Raw genomic sequence first — 14,914 nt, 5'->3', positions numbered from 1 at the left:
TGAAGGTTCTCCACTGGGCATGGTGGCTCACGCCTGGAATCCCAGCACTTTGGGAGGCCGAGGTGGGCAGATCGTTTAAGCTCAGGAGTTTGAGACCAGCCTGGGCAACATGGTAAAACCCTGTCTCTAAAAAAAAAAAAATACAAAAAATTAGCTGGGTGTTGGTGGCGCACATGTGCGGTCCCAGCTACTCGAGAGGCTGAGGTGGGAGGACCGCTTGAGCCCGGAAGGCAGAGGCTGCAGTAAGCCGGCAACAGGGGGAGGCTCTGTCTTAAAAAAAAAAAAAAAAAAAAAAAAAGTCCCTATTTGTTCGTTGTTTAAAGTTTGTTTGAATCAAGATCCCAGCAAGGCTTGTTGGTTGCTGCTGGTGGGTCCTGGCACTTTCCTTCTCTGGGTTTGACCAAGAGCACCCCGGATTCCTGGCTTTTCTGTAACAGGGCACTCAGATCTAGATTCTTGTCTAATTTGTTTGGTGAGATTACTTTGTAGGTAGTGGAACATGCTTCCACCCAGAGGCAAGTGACGCCTCTCTCCTTAGTGATCACGACCTAAATGCATTAATGCACTAGGGCTGCAGCGAAATGGTGATGTGTCATCTCTCACCATTTGCTCATGATGAGCTGGGACAATTCTGTAAAGAGAGACCTGCCCTCACTGCAACCCAGAGGAATGACTCACATGAGGAAGGGGAGTGCCCAGCTCGTGCTTCAGTCACCAGTATCAAAGTCATGGTTTCCGAAGCTGACCAGTGAGGTTTTCTTTTTAAAAGATTTCTGTTCTTTCTCTGGGATGTAAAAATTGCACTGCCAATTCACAAAATGTTTCCTGGCTCCTCACTCTGTAGGGGTCCTTCCAGGCCCTGAGACTTTGAGGGGACAGCCTAAAGGGGCACCAATGGGTCAAGGGATGGGCGCTGGCTATCCCGGAGCCTGGAGGCCTTGCCAGAGTCAGCAGTGTGGCAGGACACGCCGCACCGTGGGAGAGGCAGGTGCAGAGGCGAGACCCAGGCGCCCGGCAAACGGACCTGCCTGGAGGAATGGAGCCAGCCACGTGGGGCGCTGCTCTGACACAGCCTTGTGACCAGAAGCCCAGTGATTTCTGAACGGGAGGGAACGTTATGTCTGCCTGTCACTGAGATACTGATGAGGTTCTTTGTTGCCTTGTATTCTGATTCTGACCACTTGTCTAAATCAATGATTCGACTATAAATCGTGTAAAAAGAGTAAGAAGTCTTTTCTGAGAGCAAGCTATGGTCTCCAACTTCAGAGGTTCTGTTAAAAGCATGCCTGGAAGAGACGGAACATATCACATATGAGCCAAAGTGTCTCATTTCTGTGGCCTTTCATCTGGCTCACAATTCCACATGGTTTCATTCTGTTTATTGGGAATTTCTATAACACATTTTTATTCCACACTTTTTTTAAGAAAAGCACCTTTGTGCCCAGAAAGAACACGTAAGAAAACAAAAAGTTGCTCTGAGAGCCCAGACTGCACACACAACAGAATCACGGCCATGTGACATGATCAAGCCGGCCTACAAACAGCAAACACAAAAGACGGGAAGAAGAAAACGTTCCAAGACGTTCGCCAGGATTTGGTTTTCACGGTGGGATCTGGTCCCATCTGTGGTTTCTCAGATTTGTCTTAGGGCATGTTACTTACAAAAACAAACACAAAGCACATCCCCGCTGACCCAGGCACCCGCTGGCCGCACCACACCCTGTCCTCCGCTGGCCACCTCTCCTGCATTTTTCCTAGTTTCTATCTTCCCACAGATCTTGGTATAAGGTGGCAACACAGCGCCCTGCACAGCGGCCGTGGAACTCTGCCGGCACTTCAGGTGAAGGCCGCTTGGACAGTCTGGGCCCAGGCCAGCTGGTGCTGCTCTTTTTAAATAACCCTCCTGGCTGGGCGCGGTGGCTCACACCTGTAATCCCAGCACTTTGGGAGATCGAGGCGGGCGGATCATGAGGTCAAGGGATAGAGACCATCCTGGCCGACATGGTAAAACCCCGTCTCTACTAAAAATACAAAAATTAGCCGAGTGTGGTGGTGCGTGCCTGTAGTCCCAGCTACTCGGGAGGCTGAGGCAAGAGAATGGCGTGAACCTGGGAGGCGGAGGCGGCAGTGAGCCAAGACAGCGCCACTGCACTCCAGCCTGGTGTCAGAGCGAGACTCCGTCTCAAAAAAACCTAAAATTAAATAACTTTCCTGAATCTCAGGCAGCACTAGAGAGAATGTGAAGAGTTCAAAAGTGGCTGGTGGGAATGGCTGTCAGCCCTGCAGTAAACAACTCTGTAACACCTGGAATGCAGAATCCCAGGTGCCAAAGGGCTGAGCCCATGAGGAACAGAGGCACGATCCGATCCAGGCCTTACAACTGCTCCCTGATTCCTGTGCCCCACTCCCAACAAGCTCATCCACCACAGGGCGCTGCCCAAAAACACATGAGCCTCAGTAGTCGGCCTCCGTGACGGCATCCTCACCACGTCAGGCCACAAATCCACCCTGTCACTGGCTCTTCACAGGCTCTCTCTCTCCAATGAGGCTTCAGATTCCCAAGACCAAACGTCTGTTGGTTGTTTCTACCTGTTACTCTTCCATGATAAGCAAGTAAACATTCAAATCAAGACTTAAGTACATAATTCTAACATTCTGAACCAAGCTGGAAGGCGCCTGGGAGAGTGCCAGCCTCCAGAGGATCCGCCAGACCCAGCACTGCTCCACTCACTCGTCCTCTCCTCTCCCCTCCAGCCATGCACAGGCCTGACCTCCATCCCACCACCCCTGGGCCTCTGCCCCATCTCCTCCCTGATGGAACTCTTTCCACGGATCTGTTCCTGGTTGCTTTCCCATCTGTTTCACGATTTGAACACAGGTAACACCTCAGCAAGGCCTTCCCTGACCCCCTGCCTAGGCCTAGTTTCACTGGCAGGAAAAGCCTCCTACCAGCCTTGTTTCCATGGGAAGTAAATTTACACAGCCCTTTACAGTTGACAAAGCTTTCTGACCAAATTGTCTACCACGGGAGTGGCCTGGTGACAAACACAGGATCCTACAGAGGGGGAAGCTGACGCTCGCAGAGGCCGAGGAAGGCTCCAAAGTCCGTAAGTCCGCACAGCACGCACCTCGAGCGTGAGGGCAAACGTCCTAACAGGCGCGCCCGACTCCGACTAGTGTGTGACCAGAATATGCCCCCATCCTACCGCGGCGAATGAAGACTCCCCGTCACGCAGGTCAGATGCTGCCGCCCAAACATGCACCCGCTACACCCTGAGACAAACACCTGTGGAGTCATCATTCCACCAGTTCCCGTACAAAGGCTCCCGCAGGCCGCGGGACACGCTGCCTCCATCAACATGTAGAAAACCAAGGCTTTGCAAAAGCAAATTATCTTCATCTTCCCAACAGATTTCACACCGTCTCTCCACTAGACCAGAGGGCTCTGCCCTTGGAAGGCAGGGATCCGTGTCCAATCAGCCTGGCAGCCCATCCCCACACACAGGAGGACCCCAGCCAGTGCTCAGGGGGTTGCACGAAATGATGCGGCGGAAGGGCAGTGCCCCTCACAGCCCCACACTGATCACTCCTTACCCAGCCCTCTACCATCGCCTCTGTGCAGTTTCTTCAGCCCTTAATGCTTTAGAAGCACTCAGACCCACCTTATTCCTTTTGAGCTTCCATCAAAGGCTGTGGTGTGAATGTCACCGCCCCTACTTAGCAGATGAGGACACCGAGCTCCAAGTCCTCAGAAGCGGAGAGAGGGAGAGCGAGCCTCAGGGCCGGCACTCTGCCCTCTCCACCCCCTCCACCCCCTCTGCCTCCTCCGTGGGTCCCGTCTGCCAGGCTCTCCCAGCGAAGAGGAACCTCTGCTCTGGAACTGTCCCACCTGCTGACCCACAGACACATAAAAAGGGAGGCAGAGGAACTACAGAAGTCCTCACTTCATGTCACTGACAGGCTCCTGGAAACGGTGGCTTGAAGCGGAAGGACACATAACAAAACCATTTTTTTTCTCTCATCCACGTTATAAGGAAACGATGTTGACAGAAATGTCGTTATCTGAAGACCTGCCATCTTCCCTGCGCTTCGCGTGGCAGTTTGCAGGAACTGTTGAGGCTGTGCAGTGAGCGCTTTCTGCACAGGGCGGACAGCCTCCCTCACCTCCTGTCCCCTCCTCTTCGTGACACATGGGAAGTGGTCACCTTGACCAATATGTCTTTAAACCGCGTGTGTCCACTTAAATACGCACATTTTTTCAACAAATGTATTGGGAAATTTTTTGGAGATATGCGACAATTTGAAAAAACTTGCAGATTAGCCACACGGCCTAGAAATATCCAAAAAATTAAGAAAAGGCATGTCATGAATGCAGAGACCATTTGTTGATGCTATTTTATCATTTACTACCACAAAATATACACAAATCTATTATAGAAAGTTACAATGCATCAAAACCCACACACACAAAACTTACAGACCACACACAGAACCATTCACAGTGCAGAGAAAGGTAAACCACTGTCAGGATACAGTATAAGTCGGGGCCTGGAGGCTCATGGCTGTAATCCAAGCACTTTGGGAGGCTGAGGCCGGTGGATCACTTGAGCCCAGGAGTTTAAGACCAGCCTGGGCAACATAGGGAGACCCTGTCTCTGCAAAAAATTTTAAAATTAGCCAGGCACGGTGGTCCCAGCTACTTAGCAGGTTGAGATGGGAGAACTACTTGAGCTCGGCAGGTCAAGGCTGCGGTGAGCCAAGACTGCACCACTGCACTCCAGCCTGGGTAGAGTGAGACCCTGTCTCAAAAAAAAAAAAAAAAAAAAAAAAAAGAACATCATGGAGGAGAAAGGACATCTGCCTGAACAGGTATTTTATGCAGGCGAAAGTGCCCTATTCAGGAAACAAGTGCCACAAAGGACATGAATTAGGAAGGAAGAGGAGCGAGCACCGGCTGGGAGAGGCCGACTGCTGTTTGTGCACGTGCTGCCGGGTGTATCGGCAGGACTGCCCTTAGCTATAAAGCCGCTAACCCTGAGCCTCGAACAAGAAAGACAAACAGCAGCTGCCAGTCTTTTGGTTGCAAGAGAAGGCCCGGCAATGAGAAACACTTTTCCAGAGTGGTTCCACGGATGCTTTGTCCCTGAAGCCAGGAAGTACCTTCCAGTAAGGGACTGCCTTTTACAGTGATTTGATCTTGCTGAATGCCCCTGGCCACGAAGAACTCACGAGTTCAACACCCCAGGCTTCATCAGTCTACCTGCTCCCCAAACACAAGGAGCCTTACTCCAGATCTGAGGTCCTGAGGCCCTTTAGGGCTCATTACACAGTCCTCTCAGGCTGGCCCACACGGTAGCAGAGAGCCTCACAGAGGGAACATCATGACAGCTGGAAGGACTGCACCACTGAAGACACCATCGTTGTTACAGGAAGAGCCGTGAAGACCATCGAGCCCAAACAAACTCCCGCTGGAGAAAACTGTCCACAGGCTGTGCCTGACCTCACAGGATTTATGACAGAGCCAATCAAGGAGACCATGAGAGGTTGTGGATGTGGCCAAAAGGGTAGGGGAGAAGGGTTCCATGAGACGAATCGTGGAGAAACCCAAGAGCTAACAGACACCACACCAGAGGAATGAACAGAAGGCGACGCTGTGGAGCCAAGTGCCTCCTAACCAGTGCCAAACACAAACACACCACATCACCTGGCAGAAGGCTCTCATCACTCAAGACGGCTTTTGGTTTCTTCTATGATATGGACCGTTTTCTAAACCAGGCACTAAAACTAAAGCAAACGGTGGAAGGAGGACTGGGACCACACAGAAACAGTTTAGAGAAATAAGAAGCAAAAAAGCCAGATAGAAGGCACGACGTACCTCCACGAAGTGACACGGAACACGCCTGCCTCCCCTCTACTGCCTCCACCTCCTCTGCCACTGCCACCTGGGGCAGCCTGGCCAGGGCAAAGGCCTTCATGAGGCTTCACCTGGGACACTTCGTGAGCAGAAGGCCCACTTCTCTTTTGTGCGACCATCTTCCCTAGCTTGCTTTACTGTAGGAACACAGTACGGAACACGTGTAACACAGAGTTTGTGTCAATCGACCGTTTGTTACCAGTAAGGCTTCCAGTCAAGGGTGGGCTATGAGCTCAGTTTTTGGAGAGTCGCAGGTTATATACACATTTTTGACTCTACAGGAGCTGGCACCCCCAGCCCCCAAGTTGTCTGAGGGTCAACTGCACACATCACAGGAGTGCTGCCCTTCTAACTGACCCCCTGGAGGGCCGCCCAGACATCCGGCAGACGTCCCACACCTTTTCCAGCTCAGCGTTGACAACGCACCATCCTAGAGCAACGGTGGCAAATTCTTTTTGACCTGACAGAGACACTTAGTGGAGAAAAAGGTGACAGAGTTCACACAGCCCCTTCAGGGCCAGCACGCTGGCACCCAGGAGCCTTCCTGGGCGTGAGGCTGCTGTCACTAAGACCTTTCCCGTGGACCTCGCATCAGCAGGCAGAGACAGAAGCAGGGGCCTGGAGGAAGCCCCGACGGCCACCTTGGGAGCAAGGCTGGTCTCCACGAGGCCCCCCAGCTCCACGGCGCCCGCCCCAGCCTCATTGCGCCGCACCCCAGCGACCACAGGCGAGTCTTGCTCTGTCGTGTCCCCACACATCTGGACTGTGTGACCCCCGCTCCCTTTACCAGGCTCGTTCCTGTCTGCCTTCCAGGTCTCCATCCGAATGCCACCTCATCTGGGAGTCTACCCCGCCCACGGCCCATGCTCAGCAGCCCCTCCTTCCAGGTGGAGACCCAGCCAGGCAGTCCAGCTTCACATCCGGCTCTGCTGCTTACTGGGTTTTGAGAATTGGGGCAAGTTACCATCTCTTCTTGCCTCAGTTGCTCCATCTGTAAAATGGAGATGCCAAGGAAGATCTATCTCCCAAGGGCAGTGTGAGAATCGGCCAGGTCAAAGGCACAAGTGCTGGCACAGCAAACCCCCCGGAGCAGGGCCGGGACCAACATGCCCACTCGAAGGCCACGCCCCCACGACGGCCACACCTGCAGGGACTGACAAGCGTCTGCTGGGGATGCGGGACCAGGGACACTGCCGGGCCCTTACGGGGAGTGACGACCAAGGAAGGAGAGAAGAGAAGACAACTCAGGCCGGCAGAGCAGAAGGGGAGGCCGCCGCGGGAGCACCTGGAGTCAGGGACACCGTCACACAGAAGATGAGGGGAAGCCCTGAGCGGGGCTCGGGCTGGTTCACACGAGGCTGCAGAGCTTGGTGCGAACTTTGTTCTTTGTCTCAACAGCCACTGATGTGTGTGGAGAACTCATAAACACCACGACGTCCGAGTGAAGGAAGACGGGTGGCCAGTGAGCTGGGTGGCCAGCAAGCACAGAGCGCTGGCAGCAGCCAGAGCCCTGAAGACCACCTGCTCCCCTCACCCTCGGGCTGGGTCGCACCCAGGCGACCCGTGGAGCTCTGGTGGCTACAGAGGCAGCATGGCCCAGTGGTGGCCAAGGCTGAGCCGTCTCTTCTCCACATCCAAGGCCACGGACTCTGGGCACACAGAAAGGCATGGGTCTCTGTCTCAGCGCCTGCAGGCGCTTCCTCTATGAACATCTTCACCAGCGACACTCTCTGGCCTCAGCTTTGGGAGGAACAGGGCTGTGGAGAGCAGTTTCCATCATAAGGATCATGTATGGAACTTCACGGCCACCTTAGCTGAGGGAGCAGCCAGTCTCCCTCTGGGTCCAAAGTCACCGGCAGTCAGGGTCAGGGCCGGGAGAGGGGCTGCACCCCACCAAGTCAACCCGGACCTCTCCCAGTCTAGACTCTGCAAGCCACCTGCCACCCACCACCTCCACTCAGCTGTCCCAGGCGTTGTCCCAACGCTCCTGACCCTCCACCTCCTCCCCACTCCCTGCTCCGCACAGAGAGCCAGGTAGACAGCTCTCCTCCATGGGGCACCCGGAGACAGGACTGGCTGCTGCCCAAGGACAGAGGGCTGTGCGCCGGCCCCTGGGGAGATGTGCGGTGTGTGGAGATGGGGCAGATGCTAGGTGGCAATGGTGATGTTTCTTTTTCAGCTGGACTGGATGGACATACACGGGTGGAACCCACCCTCTGAAACAGGCCGCAGCTGCCAGCTTAAATAAAGAAGACAGAAAAAACCCATCTTGCTTTCCCTCAAGTTTTGGCCAATCTGAGGCTTTCCTCATGACAGCAGGAAGAGCCAGCGCTGCAGCATCACCTGAACCACAGGCCTCCTGGCCAAATGGGTGCTGCAAAACCCAGCGTGTGCCCTGAGACTTACACGGGTGCACTCCACCTTGACACCTCTGATAAATAAAATACCAGGTGAATTCCCAGCATGAGGAGTGCACATCTGAAGCCCGTCCTGGGCCGGCGACACCTGGGGCCCGTCCTGTGCCATACCTGGAGCCCGTCCTGGGCCGGCAACACCTGGAGCCCGTCCTGTGCCGGCGACACCTGGGGCCCGTCCTGTGCCGGTGACACCTGGGGTCCGTCCTGGGACGGCGACACCTGGGGCCTGTCCTGGGCCGGCGACACCTGGGGCCCGTCCTGTGCTGGCAACACCTGGAGCCTGTCCTGGGCCAGCAACACCTGGAGCCCGTCCTGTGCTGGCGACACCTGGGGCCCGTCCTGTGCCACAACTGGAGCCCGTCCTGTGCTGGCGACACCTGGGGCCCATCCTGTGCCACACCTGGAGCCCGTCCTGTGCCGGCGACACCTGGGGCCCGTCCTGGGCCGGCGTCACCTGAAGCATGTCCTGGGCTGGTGTCACCTGGAGCCCACCCTGTGCCAGTGTCCAAGTAGAATTTTTCCAAAGCTAAACACACACTTCTCACACAAACGCAGAGTGAACGCGCGTCAACGACGTTCTTCCACTGGGACTGCTGAAGGAAATGGTGAGACCAGGTGGGAAGCACAGAGAATAGTGCTACCTGCCCCCAGGGACAGTACGCAAAGAAACTGTCCTATAGGGCAAGAAAACCACAACCTTTGGGCTTTCCTTGTCTACCAGACAGACGAGGTTGGCGAGCTCACGAGTAACCCCAGAGCCTGGGCCCTTAATGAGCAGTGAACAGCAGGGTAAACACAGAGACGTCTGTCCTCCAGGTCACAGCCCTTGGGCGAGCCTGTGCAACACCCCAACACGATGTTGAGAGAACACAAGACTCAGCTTTTTGTCCTATTTCCAGGTTTTACCTAATGTTTCCTTAGCAGCCGGGCGCGGTGGCTCACGCTTGTAATCCCAGCACTTTGGGAGGCCGAGGCGGGCGGATCACGAGGTCAGGAGATCGAGACCACGGTGAAACCCCGTCTCTACTAAAAACACAAAAAAATTAGCTGGGCATGGTGGCGGGCGCCTGTAGTCCCAGCTACTCGAAGAGGCTGAGGCAGGAGAATGGCATGAACCCGGGAGGCGGAGCTTGCAGTGAGCTGAGATCACGCCACAGCACTCCAGCCTGGGTGACAGAGCAAGACTCCGTCTCAAAAAAAAAAAAAAAAAAAAAAAAAAAAAAAAAAATTTCCTTAGCAACAGGATGCAGAAAACTAGCCAGACGGGGAAACTCACCAGCCAGGGGCCAGGAACAAGAGCCGTGCCCTGGGCAGGAGCGAAACGCACTGCTCTGCATCTCGGGTGCGTGCCCACCTCCCTGCACCCTCTCATGCTCCAAGATGACAAGACATGGCCTTCGGTAACTTTTGCCCAAACACTGTCTACATGACCTGAAACCACAATTCTGCCAGGAAGGCACGGACTTCCCCTTTGTTCCCTGAGGATCCCTCACACTTCAGGGAACCCTGAGCTGGCCTTCCAAAGACAATGCTCCCTGGGCCTCCTTCCCGCCTCGCAATCCAGGCCCTGAGCAAGCCCGGCGGGCAGCCTCCTCCCACCTGGCTGTGCCAACCCTCCCTCTGCCCCTCAGGCCCCAGCTGCCACGCGCGGCCTGGCCTCTCTCACACATCCCACTGTGCTCCGCTGGTTTCTGGCCTTCAGTTCTCCAGAGAGCAGCCAGAGATTTTTACCTAGAAAACAGGTTTCTCTGCTTAAAATCGTTCTTTGGCACTCTGTTGCTCAGGAAGAAGAAGACAAGCACTGTTTACTCAACCTGCATCTGCCTGCTGCCGGGCCCTCAGGGACCTCGTGGTCGCCCCCTTGAGCAACCAAGGCCCTATCAGAGTCCTTTTAGCTGGGCATGGTGGTACCTGCCCATCGTCCCAGCTACTCAGGACGCTGAGGCAGGAGGGTCCCTTGAGCCCAGGAGTTCAAAGCCAACCCGGACCACACAAAGAGACTGGTCTCTAAAACAAAAGGTCCCCTGGACACCGCAGTCTTGGCTGTCTCGGGTCCTCTGTGCTGGCCATGCCCCTGGCAGGGCCTTCACCTTGCAGCTCCTCTCCCAAGTCGCTGCCCTCTGACGCCTTGCTCTGCCACCCAGGGTCAGTCCAGTTTCTTTCTAATCAGTCTGTTCATTCTTTTAGGACTTATAACCTACAGGTAACTTACTTATTTTATTTTGAGACAGGTCTCACTCCGTCACCCAGGCTGGAGTACAGGAGCGTGATCACGGCTCACTGCAGCCTCAACCTCCTGGGCTCCAGTGATCTTCCCATCTCAGCCTCCCAAGTGGCTGGGGCCACAGGAGTGGGGATCTTGCTATGTTGCCCAGGCTGGTCTTGAACTCCTGGGCTCAAGTGATCCGCCCACCTTCCAAAGTACCGGGATTACAGGCGGGAGCCACTGCCCCGGCCACTTCCTTGTTTTATTTGTCTTCCTGTTGACTGTCCGCTGCTCCCTCTAAAGCACAGGCTTCCTCAGGCGGGGACCTCCCTGCTTTGTTCCCTGCTGTTCCTCCAACAGATGAATTTCCAGCGCAAATTCATCCCGGAGCGTGAATTCACGCAGAGCCCCTGCCCACACTGCAGGGCGAGAGAAGTCCAGCTCCACCAGTCTGCAGGGGCAGCACCTTGACCTGCCTCAGTACAGCTACGCTCCCGACACCACCACCCCACTCAGGGTCGGTCCTGGTGAAGGGACATGCGGGCACCCCATGACGCCTTTGTCTGTCCTTGAAAGAATGCCAGCCCGTGTGCTCAGGGAAGGCCGAGCAGATGAGGGAGAATTTCAGTTACACAGGCCGCCCTCAGCAGCTGAACAGGTGCCAGGAGTCCCAGCAAGGACCCGGCAGATGGACGGTATTCATGGCAACACAAAAGATATGGCAGAGTCCATCTTATCAAATCAAATACAAAACACGTAAAAGGCTTCGCTTCAGAGCACTGGCCTCATTCAACGGGTACCCTCCCCTTCTCCTGCTCTGCCCACCTGTCTAGCTCTGAACCTCTAAAGCAGAATGCAAATGGCCTGCTTTCATTGGGCCTCTGGGGTTAGAGCCAGCTGAGAGGCACAGGGTGTGGGCAGGGGCGGGGGTGCCCAACCCAGCACAGCCAGGGGGTTCCAAAGGGAGGCAGAAATGAGACCGCAGGCCTATTCTCACTTCTGCTCAAGAGCCTGGCTATTTTAGGACTCCAGTCTTAAAAATAGTTGGGAAATAATTAAGCTACTATATAGGGCAGACTAACATTTATTTCAAACGTGCTTGTCAAATAACTCTAATACTGAATCTAACAAGATTAATTCTGCTGCTGCTTGTCACGTTCTAATGAAAAAGTCTACAGAAGTCTAATGTACAGCCAAGTATCAATTAGTTCTAGAAAATGATTACAGTAAAGATGAAATAATCTCGCAAGTTTAAATGCAACTAGAGAGCTGTGTTTAAGGGACAGAGCTCCACTGCAGCCTCTCCTTCCTGAGTCTGGGCCATGCTGGGGTCTCGAACTCCGCACACCAGTCCCTGGAAGAAGACCCTCTCTGGGTAGAGCCCCCTCTTGGCTGAGCAAAGGTCTTAGCTAAGCTCCAAGTTCAAGGCACAAGTTTGGAATAACAGGCCTGGGTAAAAATGAAACCCACCTAGCAACCAGGAGAGCCTAACACAAATCACCTAGAAGTTGCCAAGGGCTGGTCTGAGAAAACCCGGGCGCACGCTACGGTCGCCTCATCTGGGAACTGAGGGCAGGGCTGGATCCCAAGAACTCTTGATCCCCAGCATTACCCTCAATTCTGGTAAACCAAAACTACACGTTCTTCAGCCTCGAAGGGTGCTCCAAGGTGACAGCAATCCCAATGCTGCTTATCTCTTGGGAGGGAATGACAGTCCCTCAGCCCGTCCTCCGTCAGGGAAGCCCAAGCAGTGCTTACGACATGGGTCACCTGGGTCACCCCATGGCACAACGACCGGCATGACACAGCGGAGACGGCTCCCTGGACGTGGCTGTAAGGCCCTCTTAGCGAACCATCCCATCTTACTTCAACAACAAGTAAGCAGCCTGGGTCTCTCGGTGCACTCTCAGATGCACCAACCACAGCCACTGGGGAGGCCAGCGTGGAGCCCGGCTGCTCCGATGCACCATCCTTTCTGTAAAATACTCATGTGGTCACCACAGCGGGGCTGCATTAGGCCATTTCTGGGCCCAAAAGGAGACAGGAGGCCTCCACTGCCCAACTCTTCCTCCTTCCACCCTCTCCATCCTCCCGAGTCCAGTGAGCACCCAGCGGCTCTCACCCGGCAGCTCTCACAGGTTGTCAGCCCTGCCAGATGCCCGCTGACACCTGCATGTCCCCCTCCCTCTGGCCCTTAGTGTTTCTTTTTCCAGTAAACAGATAATAAGCCCGTGGGGAACACCAAGTTCTAATTCATCTCCAAGAAGCCTGAAGCCTAGTCAAGCAGACGAGAAACCAGACCAAGTGGGACAGAGGAGCTGGCAGCAATCACAGAGTGCCCTACGCTTCCTTCAGGAGATGTTGGATGTGTCCAGCTCCCAACCCCCACCTGTCCTCTACAAAGACAAAGGAATGAACTCCCATGGCTCCAGGTCACCCACACCTGGACACCCATCCCGGCCTGTCACTCAGCTGCGTGACCGTGACTATCCCACGCAACCTCACGTGCTATCACCTGCAACACCAGCGTTCCCGCCCTCCTGAGGGCAGGTCTGGGAGGACTCAGCCTGTTGTGGGTGGCGGCCTGCCCTGTTTTCTCAGGCTGACCAAGTGAAGGAGATGGGAGGGAACAGGCACCAGGGCCACAGAGGGGGCACGGGGACACAGGCCCTGCCTTTAGGGTGCACCCTCTTGTCCACTCAAGACTGCAGAGGCATCTCGGAGATCTCACCGGTCAGATGGGCCGAAGTGTAGCCCCAGGCCCCGGTGCCTCATCTTCTATCACAAACCCAGCAACCACCACTGCCAGGCAGATCTTCAGGAACTCAACAAGGTTTTGTTCTGTAAAGCACTTAGAAGTGACAAGCTTAAGCCAAATCTCCACAAACACTAGAATGACACTTGGTCACACCAAACAGTATACCTTTTGTTTGTTAAGCCACCTTCTTATAAGGAAAAGCATTTATTTTCCCAACCTTGAAAAAGCCAAGTCAAGAGCTAAAGTTCAATCCAAATTTCTGAGGAAAACAAAGGTGCCCTGGCCTGTCCTGCTCCTTCCAGCTGCAGGCTCCTGGGAAGCAGAGCCCGCACCTAACCATCCTCTCCAGCAGCCACAGGCATGAAGAACGCAGGGCGTGGCAGATGCCGGCCAGGGGGACCAGTGGGAGAAAGTGGCTGGACACTCTAAACAGAAGTGGGGGCCCAAGCCATGGCTTGTGTGCCCCCAGGGGATTAGCAGGATGACCTAAGTCACAGGTGATTGATCAGGGCCACAGGTGACTGATCTGAGTCAGGTCAACAAGGACATAAGAAAACATGAAAATGTTGACAACAGGAATGACTGCATGCAGCCAGACCCCTGCACTGCCATGGGCAATGGGCGCCCTATCCCTGTGGGACAGCTCCATGCAGGGATGACAGACAGGGAGCCAGACGCCAAGCAGACAGTTCTGATCTGGCACATCTGGGCTGGGGCTTTTGAGAAGCAGGCATTTCTAACAAGTCCCCAAGTGGCTCTACTTTGAGAGTCGCAGCCTTAGAACAGCTCTGGGGACTCCTCAGTGCCGAGGGCTTTTCATCCCTTTCTACCCGGCCTCCACCTCCCACAAGCCTCATGGGCACAGCTTGGCTCTCAGGACTGTAAACCAAAAATAAAATCCTGAGTCCCCTAACTGACTGAACTGAACCCCCTCTTGGCCAAGGAGACCCTCAGGAGGGCAACCTGAGGAAACAAATTCCAGGCCCTGATGGCAAGGGAGGTCAGACACGCCTGGTTATACCACCTCCCTTTGGAGTTTAGGCAGAGCTGACCAGTGTGAATGAAACCGAGATCACAGATAGCACAGCCTCAGCAGCAACGACACCACACTCCAGCCTGACTCGGGTACAGCACCACATAACAGATAGCAAACCCTGAAGGGAATCAAAATATTTCAACCCCAAATACATTTATTTCCTTGATATATTTGAAAAGGTCCTGCAAAGCTGTCTTTTGTGAGGGAAATTTGCATCTGTAGAGAATCTCCCTTCCTTTCTAGGTCTTTCCTGGATCTAGGAGACATTTAATGAGTCTGACAGCAATCAGGTCTGAAAAGAAACATTTACCCTCTGTTCTCCCCAAGGCTGCTGCTGTGAGGCTTCATCTACTTAACCTTGGCCTCCACAGCCCCTTTAGCTTAACTCAAGCATTTCTCTTTGCTGACTTCAAGTCTTTAGACAAAGCTTAACTCTTTCAATCAATTGCCAATCAGAATCCATCTATGATCTGTAAACCTACCCCTTCCTATACCTTACATGTACTGATTTATGTCTCCCTGCCCATAACTTCTGTCTCCCTAAAATGTATAAAATCAAATTAACGTGACTGCCTGGAGCACA

At 54.2% G+C, this 14,914-nt stretch overlaps 1 protein-coding gene across 5 annotated transcripts in view; it reads right to left on the bottom strand.

Annotated features, from left to right (window-relative positions):
• Nucleotides 1-14,914, bottom strand: part of QSOX2 (quiescin sulfhydryl oxidase 2) — a 38,944-nt gene that overhangs the window by 21,813 nt on the left and 2,217 nt on the right. The window contains exon 1 of one of the 5 annotated variants that reach the window (XM_055270390.2): nucleotides 10,544-11,598. The exons of 3 other annotated variants lie outside the window; for them this stretch is intronic. Coding sequence is in view for 1 of the 2 variants with exons in the window: in XM_055270391.2 (XP_055126366.2) it covers nucleotides 8,470-8,794 (325 nt within the window). In the remaining variant the exon portion in view is untranslated. Of the gene's footprint in view, nucleotides 1-8,469; nucleotides 9,378-10,543; nucleotides 11,599-14,914 lie in introns of those variants that run through there. One more of the 5 variants, XM_055270391.2, reaches the window with a different exon arrangement.

The sequence above is a fragment of the Symphalangus syndactylus genome, chromosome 3 (genome assembly GCF_028878055.3).
Source record: "Symphalangus syndactylus isolate Jambi chromosome 3, NHGRI_mSymSyn1-v2.1_pri, whole genome shotgun sequence".
NCBI lineage: Eukaryota > Metazoa > Chordata > Mammalia > Primates > Hylobatidae > Symphalangus > Symphalangus syndactylus.
This window is presented reverse-complemented; position numbering and strand designations above follow the sequence as displayed.